General features: G+C 44.1%; 1 protein-coding gene across 1 annotated transcript in view; it reads right to left on the reverse strand.

Annotated features, from left to right (window-relative positions):
* LOC110534787 (tumor suppressor candidate 3) overlaps positions 1-11,823 on the reverse strand; it is a 107,458-nt gene extending 95,635 nt beyond the window's left edge. Inside the window, exon 1 of the mRNA XM_036953987.1 lies at positions 11,655-11,823. Coding sequence (XP_036809882.1) covers positions 11,655-11,759 — 105 coding nt within the window. The 5' untranslated portion in view covers positions 11,760-11,823. The remainder of the gene's footprint in view (positions 1-11,654) is intronic.
* Positions 11,824-12,625: the final 802 nt, after the last annotated feature.

Raw genomic sequence — 12,625 nt, forward strand, 5'->3', positions numbered from 1 at the left:
GAGAGACTGAGTTAAATAGAGAGAGCGAATGAGAGAGAGACTGAGTTAAATAGAGAGAGCGAGAGAGAGACTGAGTTAAATAGAGAGCGACCGAGAGAGAGACTGAGTTAAATAGAGAGAGCGAACGAGAGAGAGACTGAGTTAAATAGAGAGAGCGAACGAGAGAGAGACTGAGTTAAATAGCGAGAGCGAGAGAGAGACTGAGTTAAATATAGAGAGAGAGAGACTGAGTTAAATAGAGAGAGAGAGAGAGAGAGACTGAGTTAAATAGAGAGAGAGAGACTGAGTTAAATAGAGAGAGAGAGAGAGAGACTGAGTTAAATAGAGAGAGTGAGAGAGACTGAGTTAAATAGAGAGAGAGAGAGACTGAGTTAAATAGAGAGAGAGAGAGACTGAGTTAAATAGAGAGAGAGAGAGAGACTGAGTTAAATAGAGAGAGAGAGAGCGAGAGAGACTGAGTTAAATAGAGAGAGCGAGAGAGAGACTGAGTTAAATAGAGAGTTTGAGAGAGAGACTGAGTTAAATAGAGAGAGAGAGAGAGAGACAGTTAAATAGAGATAGCGAACGAGAGAGAGACTGAGTTAAATAGAGAGAGAGAGAGACTGAGTTAAATAGAGAGTGCGAGAGAGAGACTGAGTTAAATAGAGAGAGAGAGAGACTGAGTTAAATAGAGAGAGCGAACGAGAGAGAGACTGAGTTAAATAGAGAGAGCGAGCGAGAGAGAGACTGAGTTAAATAGAGATAGCGAACGAGAGAGAGACTGAGTTAAATAGAGATAGCGAACGAGAGAGAGACTGAGTTAAATAGAGAGGGCGAGAGAGAGACTGAGTTAAATAGAGAGGGCGAGAGAGAGACTGAGTTAAATAGAGAGAGCGAACGAGAGAGAGACTGAGTTAAATAGAGAGAGCGAACGAGAGAGACTGAGTTAAATAGAGAGAGCGAGAGAGACTGAGTTAAATAGAGAGGGCGAGAGAGAGACTGAGTTAAATAGAGAGGGCGAGAGAGAGAGAGACTGAGTTAAATAGAGAGGGCGAGAGAGAGCGAGAGGACGGAGGGAGAGAGTTTTCCCACTGATGCCCATGTTTGTTTCTCCTATAGATATTTAACCGGACGGGGTCCAAAGCCCCCCCAACCAAAATCTATTCTAGAGCCTCTTCAACATTCCTGCCTATAGCTTAATGGAACATCCACTGCTAATTCATGACAATAGGGAATACAGGATATTGCACATGTTAAGTGGCTCATAAGCCAAAAATGAGCCTTTAAGCCCCAATGGGTACTTATTCCATGTATTATTACCATTTACTTAGCAAATGCTTAATCATGTATGTAACCAATGAGAGAACGGTAGGTTGAGAATAGTTAACCTTTTAATATGAGGTTTCTATGCTAGAACGACCTCAAAGCTGTTTTTACTGGGGGCGGGTCAACACCAGTATTGTGATACTCGTTAGTATCACGGCAAGGAAACCAAACGTGACGCGGATTTCACTTCTTTGGGAAAACAGCCTCGACGTTGCACACTAACAAGCTGTAACACACTACTTTACATGCATGCTTTGTTTTACAAATGTTGCCATTGAAAAAATACTGCGATGTCATCACAGCCCTAGTTTCTACATCGAGATGTGTAGATTGGAACTTAAAGATGCAATCTGCTGAAATCGCTCCACCATTTCCTGGTTGCTAAAATTCTAACAGTTCCTTCAGTTTGTGACACAAAACAAGCAATGAATAGTGTAGAGAATCATTGTACCATCTAAACCGCTGTGAATTATGTTTCCAATAACAAAAAATATTGTATTTTCAGCTGTTTGAAACTGGTGAACAACACCCAAAGTAAAAGACTCAAAAACTAAACTTAAGAACTGGGAGCATAGAAGTAGCACACATAGAACAGATCTACAGAGTCTTAGACTTGCTTTCAATGCGAATGACATATCTATAACTAACATTTCTATGTCCATTTGTTCGGTTCGACCAAAAAGTGACACATTGCAGCTTTAAAAGACACAAAGTCACAACAAGTTTCCACGAGCGTTTAGCATCACCTCTCCCAGCACACACATCCTGCAGTCCTGACAGAATGAACGTTTGACAGGGGGTAGAAGGGAACTGTTGTCGAAGGCTCCACTGCTCCAGAATTCAACTGGGAGAAAATAAACCATGTGAAGTGATACAGATGCAGAGAGACACAGCCTTGTGTTGGACCCAAACAAGTTCCCCTCCGCCCCAAAACTAAGGAGGGGAGAGAGGTCGCTGTTGGCTGCAGGTTTACCGTGGCCAATTACAGAATGTCAATTAGTAGCTGTGATTTGGTTATCGCCTCAGAGTATCAACTACTAAGCAACTCAATTTATGATTTGGAGGCTATAGTCTATTGTTTCACGGCCAAGTCCATCTTCACATTTCAAAAGAGGAAGAGGAGACTTAAGTCCTTTAGCTGTTGAATAGAGGCGACTTGACAAATTAGTTAGGTAACGGGTGTGTTGGGGGCAATTAGCGAACGCAAGGCCAGAAGACTAGAAGTGTCATTTAACAGTTGTCTGAGGCGATATAATGCAGTCTCTAACAGACACTAATCAACTGAAGTTGAATATTCAATCAAGTGGAGATGCAGACAAAAACACAAGACCCTCCCAAAGAATATAAACACTCACTTGTTTACAAAGTGGGATCTTTTAAATCACGTTGTTTGGTTAAAATAATTTTGACTTAGCGTCAGCCCTCCTGAATGCTAATGGCAACTGAAATGTCACCGCATTTAACCAAAAAAGCTAAAGTAATAAAAAAGTTTTAAAACGATGCAAGTGCCGTTCATCTATTATTTTGTGACTCGGGCAAAAATGTCACCGCTTACTTTTAGAAGATTCATCCAAATGTTACCGGCGTTTTCCCATTTATTGGGAGTCGCTCGGTGCACCAAAGTGGCATTTAGCATTCGCCTGAACCTTTTATGCAAACTCTAATTTATCATGTTTGATTTGCATATGCCTTTGTGTGGCGCATAAACCTGCCTGTCACTCTTAGGACATGGCAGGCTGGCAGACAGCCACCTCTGGGGGAGGCAGGTGATTATTAATGCAATCAGTCCAGGGAGGGGGGCTCGCCTTGCTTTCCTCCCCAACACACCCGTCTCTCTCCCTGGCTCTGCGCCAGAGACACATCTTTGGGATGTCGGCACTATGATGCTGACAGCTCTGGCTACAAGGACAGTCGACCGGCCGGTCGGTAACGCGAACAGGGCTTGGTCTTCAGATGACCACGGTTGCTGTAGCCAAACTACAGCGGGAGTTCTCTCTAACCTCTGCCTTCTCGAGGGCCTCCAATAAGGGCAGCCTAGAGAACATCTCTGGCACGGGAGCAAACGGAGCAGGCGGAAAGGGAGAAAGGGAGGCGGAAAGGGAGAGAGGGAGGCGGAAAGGGAGAGAGAGCATTAGAGATGAATAAAGGATCGTTGGAAATATCTGTGCCAGTCAGAACGAAGGAGACACAGGGCACTGGGTTCACCCCCGCCCCCCTTCTCTGCCCTGGGTTGTGAAATGAAGAGATGTTCCCCCTAATGAAGGACCGGAGGAAGGAAGGAGAGTTTGTATACACTTTAATGTGTCTCTCGCCCCATTGGAGGCTCGCAGAGACTTGCCCCGGCGTGTCTGGCGCCGGGCTGATAAGACTTATCCTGCTCGACAGACCGTTTTCGTCAGGGGGACGGTGCCCGCGCCTTTTTCTCCCGTCGGGACCGGGATCATCTTTTCCCCGGTGGGAGTGATGGCGTCCTGTCGTTGACAACGCGCAGATAAAAAACGATCGAAGATGTCTCGTGGCGTTCAGAGTCGTTGGGGGGGCTTCGGCGTGGATGGAGGGGTGAGAGGAGGGAGGGACAGGGGGAAGGGGCAGATCAGTGGAGGGGTGGACAGGTGATGAAGGGAGGGATATAGATGGAGGTATGGCAGGGGGATTTAAGCTCTTCATAATCTTCGGCAGAAGCAACACGTGAAAAACATGGAATCAAAAGGGTGTGTACTGCTAGATTCATACAAGTAACACAATGACCTCCCTCGTTCAATCCCGTAGGCCCTCAGTTTAAATAACAAGGGCTGGTTCCCTCACCAGGTCTAGAAAGCATTCTCAATGAAAAATGTGTTTAGTCCAGGAACAGGCTTAATCTGGTTCCAGAAAACAGGCCCTGAAATAGGTTCTGCTGAATGATATTAATGGTAATATAGGGAAGTGGCCAAATCATTGTTGCATCATCAAAAAGGTAGCCACATATGAGTGCCTTCTCAAACCTCGAAACCAACCTGAAAACAAAAATACACTTTAATCACTCATCTCCGGGATTTGGAGGACTGTTTTTCTCTGATTAATGGAGCAGAGAATGCATTTTCGCAAGAATGTCAAGTCACACACCATCAAGAGAGAGAGAGGGGCCCGGCCCCTCCCTTCGATTCAGAGTTACTGCCAGGGAAATGAGTTGGAAAATGTCAAAAAAAAGGGGGGGGGACGGAAATGTCTGGGGTTCAAGGCATCCATCACCAGAATGGCTGGCTGACAATGTACTGTTATCAATTATTCATAACCCTGGTAGGTAATGAAAGAAATCACAACAACAACCCCCCCTCTGACAACCAATTACAGATGGCACTGTTGTGGCTTAGTTGTGGAGGGTGTGTGTCTGTGTGCCCTTCCTCCTCCCAACCCTGTTCAGAATCATTCTCCTCTTAACACTGGTGCCACTGCAATGGGACACGGTCTGTAATGTTGATATATCACGTAACTTCCCCCTATAGCCCGGGGCACCAGGCCTTGCTGACATGGACAATCCTTTTCGCAATGCTTCCAGGGCACAATACAAATCATACCTCATCTCTGGCTCGGGCCTAAACATGGCTGCTGAGACACCTTAGCATTAGCTATGATAATAATAACAGCACCACTGGGATGCTGATGTTTCAGAGTCCAGTCAGAGCATAGAGGTTTCCATTAGGCCATCATTCCTAATTTATTACGCTGAGCGAGAGAGCGAGAGAGAACGAGACAGGCAGAGACCGAGGAGAGTGCGTGAGAGCGAGAGAAAGAGAGCGATAGAGAGAGAGAGAGAGAGTTTGAGAGAAAGAGAGAGAGCGAGAGAAAGAGAGCGATAGAGAGAGAGAGAGAAAGAGAGAGAATGAGAGAGAATGAGAGAGAGAGAAAGAGAGAGAAAGAGAGAGAGAGAGAGAAAGAGAGAGAGAGAGAGAGAGAGAGAGAGAAAGAGAGTGCAAGATAAAGAGAAGAGAGGGCGAGTAGAAAAGAAAGAGGATAAATCACCTTACCAAGACTAACGCTGCATTCACAGAATCACAACAGCTCAAAACCAACTCGATGGGTCACCGCGGACGTGCTCACCCATCAACTCCACACGCCAGCCCCCGTGTGGCGCCCCCGCACAACGTCATCGTTTTTGAGCGGGCATACGAGGGTGCGGAGCCCAGAGATGAATACGCAGAGAGTCGTGGTGCACTTATAACTCCAATCGTGCTGAGTCCTTCGTCTCATTGTCAGAATGTATACAGAGGTAGGATCTTCATTTGGGCCAGTTTGCTACAGCAGGGAAAGTTTCCTTCAGCAACAGGAAATGTGAATTATTATGTGGATCATAATACATTGAATAGGTTGTAGGGATTGATACATTTTAAGTTAATGCAAATCACGTGTGAAATGTTAAAGTGGAAATGACAAACTTTAGAAGCCTTTTTAAACCATGACTACACTACAAGTCTGCAAATCCTGCTATGCAGGAAAATTCTCATCAACAAAAGTACGATCAAATTAAGATCCTACTTCTGTATATGAGGGGCTACACTCTGTATGCTACCTCAGCCCGATGAGATGAACATGCTGAGAGGGAGGGAGGGAGAGAGAACGTGAGAGAGAAAGAGATGAGAGAGATGAGAGCAAGCAAGATAAGAGCGAGAGTGAGAGATGAGAGAGAGCGAGCTAGCAAGATGAGAGAAGACAGAGGAGAGAGAGAGAGGACCAGCGTGAAACCCCATCTCTGTCCATGCGCGTCCAACCACATGCATCACACAGCGCTGGCGGTTTCTGCTTTTAGCATTTAACTAACTCCATCCAACACCCAGTAGGCGCACCACTCAAAGGAACCATGGACTCAGCATGGACAAGGCTTCAACCAATACGGCTCTAAGAGCAGAAAAGGGTCTCCCTCACTCCCTCATTGTGTCCCAAATGGCACCCTATTCCCTACATAGTGCACTACTTTTGACCACCACCCTATAGGTAACAGGGCGCCATTTGGGAACACACGTCCCTCCCTCCCTGACTGTTCAGTGGGTAATGTCTATCTGCTAATAGGAGAAAACACAGTCAGTGCGTAGGTGTGTTGGACTCAAGTTGACACATTGTTCTTCTAGCTCTTCCACAGCAATAATCTTAACCTCCTTCAAACTCTTTCGAGTGTGAGACCAAGGCTGAGTCCCTGGGGAGAAGGACTGCAGTCCATTGTTCTGACTAGCGGGACAGCATGGCTCTCGAATCACAATCATGTTTTCAGGCGTTCTCTTCATACCTGGAGCGATGAGGAGATAGGCCTATATATAGGTCTAAGTCTACATACAGGATGTATAGGGAGAACATGTTTGTTCTCAAGCCCTTGATAAGGCTTTGTGGATCAGTATTGCTCCGGGGCTGGGGCTAAGGTTGAAAAGTTACCGGTAATTTACCAAAGTTACCGGAATCCTCAGTAGTGTTGGTACTTAGCAGGTAATTTATGGTATCTTTGGTAATTTACACTTTAATCATTTTTTTTTTCGTCCATGAGTTTCTAGTGGATAGACCATATGTTTCAAGAGAAAATAGCTGAGGATAATTAATGAAAAAAGCAATGAATCAACAATGGCGTTATTTAAAATGAACCCTGCATCTCTTCCAAGCATGGACTTTCTTCACACCTGCCACCAGTTTGGTGCCAAAACAAAGACAGAAACCCTCATATTAAACACCAACGGTATTCACTAAGTTGACGGTATATATTTACAATAATATTTTACAGCTTTGTTATTATATTTCTTTATTTTTTTAATCATCTTATTTGATGATGTTACATATTTTACATGGATCAGGCCACTCAGAGCCAGAGATAATTTGAAGTACCAAAAAAGGCCAATAGATGTCATCTGTTAAAATTCACCCCCAAAATTGAAAATCACCAAAATTCTGGCAGTTCACTGATCAAAATCAAAAGTTTCCCATAACATACCCTCCCTTTACAACCTTAGCTGGGAGGAAAAGGTGGAGCCTGGTGCAGCCCTATTGGATTGAACAGCACTGCTATAGGGCCTATAAAGTTACTCTGGGAAAACAAAAATAAGTGATGGCACAAAAACAGTGACGCTGTGCTTTATCCCAATCCCCAGCTGGTCCCGGGGAACCAGAACTGCTTACAGTGTCCTTTCAGTCCCCATTTCCATTAGGCAGACATAAAATGGGGGGGAAAGTATCATATTTAGTTTCTGTGATGAACGGTGTACCATCAAACTGACATAAATATACCTCACTGTGACTATTTCCCCTCCTTTGGTCTATTCCAATACTCTCCGCACCCCAACCCCCACCCCCCCCTCTTTCCAAAACACTCCAGGGAGAAGTGAAACCTGGGCTTTCGACAAATATATTAAAGACTTTTGAGACAGTGCCTCAGAAATACTGCGGCCCTCAGCGCTCTGGGGTCTCGCGCCAACACTCGCAGGGGCGATTTGGAGAGCGGGCCGTGATGCCGCCGGGGCGAGCTAGCAGAATGCAAAGTTGCTGCTTCGCCGCTTTACCCCATTTGGGCTCAATAAGATCTTCCGCCCCCACAGTTTCTGCCTGAGGGAGGTCACAGAAAGATCATATTTTCTCACAGCCAGACAAGGCGCTATTTCTCTCCACTAGTCCCCAACGTGCAGCTAGCGAACTAGCAGGGCCGCCTGTCCGCCTGCCTGCCACCCTGCATTAACACAGCAGAGAGAAATGAAGGGAGACTAGCTAGGAAAGAAGGAAGGGGAGGCATGTACAGCTGTTGTAGAAACAAGAGGGTAGTAGTGGAGTTCTATACAAATGCATGTGTATCAATGGGAAGTACATATTGAGAGACACAGACTCTGCCACTATGGCTTGTAGATTCAAAATATTTTAGCATAGGTCTATGTTATCACAAATTGCCTGGTGCCAGATCCATTTGTGCCCTTGCCAATCCATTACTGTCATTGTCAAACCAAGCATGACAATGAGTGACAAGGAGTTGGAATGATAGCACAAACAGACAGACTGGAATTCAGGCTAGCAAACAGACAGTTGTGAGTTCAAATGAAGTACAGTCGGGCACATGTAGCTTGAATTCTAATTAACATTCATTATTAATAGGTAGTGCCAAGCGATTAACCAACATTGTTTTTTTTCTGGTTATTAAACAACTAATTGACCTATATCGGTTCAATTACTTGAATTCCATTTAGTCATTTTTGGGGGAGAGTCCAACCCGCTGTTTCTCTAGTGATAAATAAAATCATTCACGAGAGAAATCAAGTCAAGAACTGTGGGACGCTGGGCTGAAGGGAGTTGTAGTTTCATTACACAAATATTCAACCTAGTTCAGTGCAGAAACGTAGAAATTAACTACGATGACCATAATCCATTGCGCCTTTTTTTCACTGCTCGGACAGAGACGGACCAAAGAGGAAGAGGCGAAGTGAGAGGTTTCACTCTGGCCAAAATGTGTGCAAAATAAGCCTAATGCGTTTCTATGGCTTGTCGCCTGCTTTCCCACCTTTGATACAAAGACACCCATTGCTAGGGCGGAGACGTGAGCATCTCGTCATTATATACAGATCTCTGGAAAGACACACTTTTACGCCTGCTACGTTAGGTTAGATGTACACAGACCGCATGAGATAGTAATGTACACAATGACCAGAGGGACAGAGACAGTTCGAGAAAGTATGCCTCATCTACTTTGAAGAAGTAGTAAAATGATCGTCAGACAGCTCTGCAGCATACTTAGGCAGGCTAGCCTAGCTAAACAGGATGACTAAAGACAGTACAGTATGGGGAGGAGTTAACATTAGATGGTCTGGATGGCTGACTGTTACTGCCTGAGCAGAGATGAGGACTTTAAGGAATGAAAAATAGTCAAATAAAACAAAGACATATAAACAACTGAAATATTTAATTATTTTATAGTAATTTCCATTAAAAGAAGCTCTAAAATCATTGAAAAGTCATTATTTACTAATGCATTTAATGTTTAAAAAATGTATTGAAACCGAAAACCGTGAATATTGTTTGCCAATGACACAACAGTGGTAGGCCTGATCACCAACAACGACGAGACAGCATATAGGTAGACCTGGCCGTGTGGTGCCAGGACAACAATCTTATTTATTTGTAATATTGACAATTACAACAATACAGAATGAACACTTATTTTAACTTAATATAATACATCAGTAAAATCAATTAAGCCTCAAATAAACATGTTCAATTTGGTTTAAATAATGCAAAAACAAAGTGTTGGAGAAGAAAGTAAAAGTGCAATATGTGCCATGTAAGAAAGCTAACGTTTAAGTTCCTTGCTCAGAACATGAGAACATATGAAAGCTGGTGGTTCCTTTTAACATGGGTCTTCAATATTCCCACTTAAGAAGTTTTAGGTTGTAGTTATTATAGGAATTACAGGACTATTTCTCTCTATACCATTTGTATTTCATTAACCTTTGACTATTGGATGTTCTTATAGGCACTTTAGTATTGCCAGTGTAACAGTATGGCTTCCGTCCCTCTCCTCGCTCCTCCCTGGGCTCGAATCAGGAACACATCGACAACAGCCACCCTCGAAGCAGCGTTACCCATCGCTCCACAAAAGCCGCGGCCCTTGCAGAGCAAGGGGAACAACCACTCCAAGTCTCAGAGTGAGTGACGTTTGAAACGCTATTAGCGCTCACCCCGCTAACTAGCTAGCCATTTCACATCGGTTACACCAGCCTAATCTCGGGAGTTGATAGGCTTGAAGTCATAAACAGCTGCTGGCAAACGCACGAAAGTGCTGTTTGAATGAATGCTTACGAGCCTGCTGCTGCCTACCATCGCTCAGTCAGACTGCTCTATCAAATCATAGGCTTAGTTATAACATGATAACACACAGAAATACGAGCCTTAGGTCATTAATATGGTCAAATCCGGAAACTATTATCTCGAAAACAAGACGTTTATTCTTTCAGTGAAATACGGAACCGTTCCGTATTTTATCTAACGGGTGGCAACCAGTCTAAATATTCCTGTTACATTGCACAACCTTCAATGTTATGTCATAATTACATACAATTCTGGCAAATTAGGCGGCCCGAACTGTTGCATATACACTGACTCTGCGTGCAATGAACGCAAGAGCAGTTTGTTATTGTTGTTATGAAAACTTGAAATCGGCCCTAATTAATCGGCCATTCCGATTAATCGGTCGACCTCTAGTCCAAACACACCAAGACAGTCATGAAGAGGGCACGACAAAACCTATTCCCCCTCAGGAGACTGAAATGATTTGCCATGGGACCTCAGATCCTCAAAAAGGTTGCATCACTGCTTGCTATGGCAACTGCTCGGCATCCGACCGCAAGGCACTGCAGAGGGTAGTGCGTACGGCCCAGTACATCACTGGGGCCAAGCTTCCTGCCATCCAGGAACTGTATAACAGGCGGTGTCAGTGGAAGGCCCTAAAAATGGTCAAAGACACCAGCCACCCTAGTCATAGACTGTTCTCTCTGCTACCACACGGCAAGCAATCCTAGAGCGCCAAGTCTATTTCCAAGAGGCTTCTAAACAGCTTCTACCCCCAAGCCATAAGACTACTGAACATTAAATAAAATGACTTGCCAGACTTTTTGCATTGCCACCCCCCTCTATAACGCTGCTGTCACTCTCTGTTAAAATCTATGCACAAGTCACTTTAATAACTCTACCCACATGTATATATTATCTCAATTACATCGACTAACCGGTGCCCCTGCACATTGACTGTACCAGTACCCCCTGTATATAGCCTCGCTATTGTTATTTGTTACTTTCATTATACTTTTTTTGTTTGTATATTTCTTAAAACTGCATTGTTGGTTAAGGGATTGTAAAGTAAACATTTCACTTTAAGGTCTACATCAGTTGTATTCGGCGCACGTGACAAATACAATTTGATTTGAATTCACCTAGGTCCCTCCGCGTTTCGTTATGTTTGCTTCCGTTTATGAAACAGAATGGGCGTAATGAATGCAACCCTGCCGTGTAATGATGACGTAGCCTAGGTATGCCCACTAGAGTTGATCAAAATAGCCTATCAGAATATAATCCTTGGCTAACAAAAAATGTATACATTCTGTTAAAACAATCAACTGTATGCAATGCGCCTGTATAATTTCGTATATATCCATTATTGTGTAAAGTTGGAGAACGCGCAGCGATAAATGAAAACATTTTGAGTCGTTCGGGACAACGGCCTCGGTCTGTATCTCGGCTCGAGCATCATTCTGGAGACGGTAAAGGTAGCCTATCGCTCTGCTGCACCTTGGTCCAAATTACGCCGCATAATCATACTGTTATGCTTTTGAAACGTGTTTATATAGAAACGCCGTTACCTCTTTCTTCTTCTGGCCTCCCCCCGAATGCAGGCATAGCAGCAGGATCAGTAACAGAGATGCAACCGGCAGGTTGAAAGGGAATCCCGAGGATACAGACGCCATGTTGGAAGATGCTCTTGCTGCGCTACACGTCTCTCTCGAATGTGATTGGCTACTGAAAGGGCCAATCAGGAAGTTTCTGAGAAAGCGTTTTACGGATGTTGCTGTCCATAAATAGAGCTCGCCCGCTTGTAGTCCTAAAACCTGAAAATAAATAACTACTTCGTTCACCCATTCCTTTGAGGAATGAATAGGGTTTTGGGATAAATGCCGAAAATAAGGTCTGTGTGCTTAACACAAGCTTAGGAGTATGAAGCTTTTATGTGCTGTATGTGTTTTATCTGATTACATAAATAATTCAAATTTCACAAAAGGTGACGTTAGCTGATGGAGATTATCTCATAGAACAAAATGTATAAGATCTAAGCCTGTGTTTACCACAAACCTTATTCCAAAACAAATGTTATTTGTCAAGTGCGCCGAATACAACCGGGAAATACTTACTTGTAAGCCCTTACAATACCTTACGGTCGGTCGCATGTCGAGCAGTTGCCATACCAGGCGTTGATGCAACCAGTCAGGATGTTCTCGATTGTGCAGCTGTAGAACTTTTTAAGGATCTGGGGACCAATGCCAAATCTTTTCAGTCTCCTGAGGGGGAAAAGGTGTTGTCGTGCCCTCTTCACAACTGTCTTGGTGTGTTTGGACCATGATAGTTTGCTGGTGATGTGGACACCAAGGAATTTGAAACTCTCGACCCACTCCACTACAGCCCCATCAATGTGAATGGGGTTGTGTTCGGCTCTCCTTTTCCTGTAGTCCATGATCAGCTCCTTGTTTTTGGCATTTATCCAAAAACCCTACAAAACAATTCCCATAAGCTTTGTCCAACGAACCATGGCGGAGTTAGTGCCTACAAAAAGACGACA

The sequence above is a fragment of the Oncorhynchus mykiss genome, chromosome 19 (genome assembly GCF_013265735.2).
Source record: "Oncorhynchus mykiss isolate Arlee chromosome 19, USDA_OmykA_1.1, whole genome shotgun sequence".
NCBI lineage: Eukaryota > Metazoa > Chordata > Actinopteri > Salmoniformes > Salmonidae > Oncorhynchus > Oncorhynchus mykiss.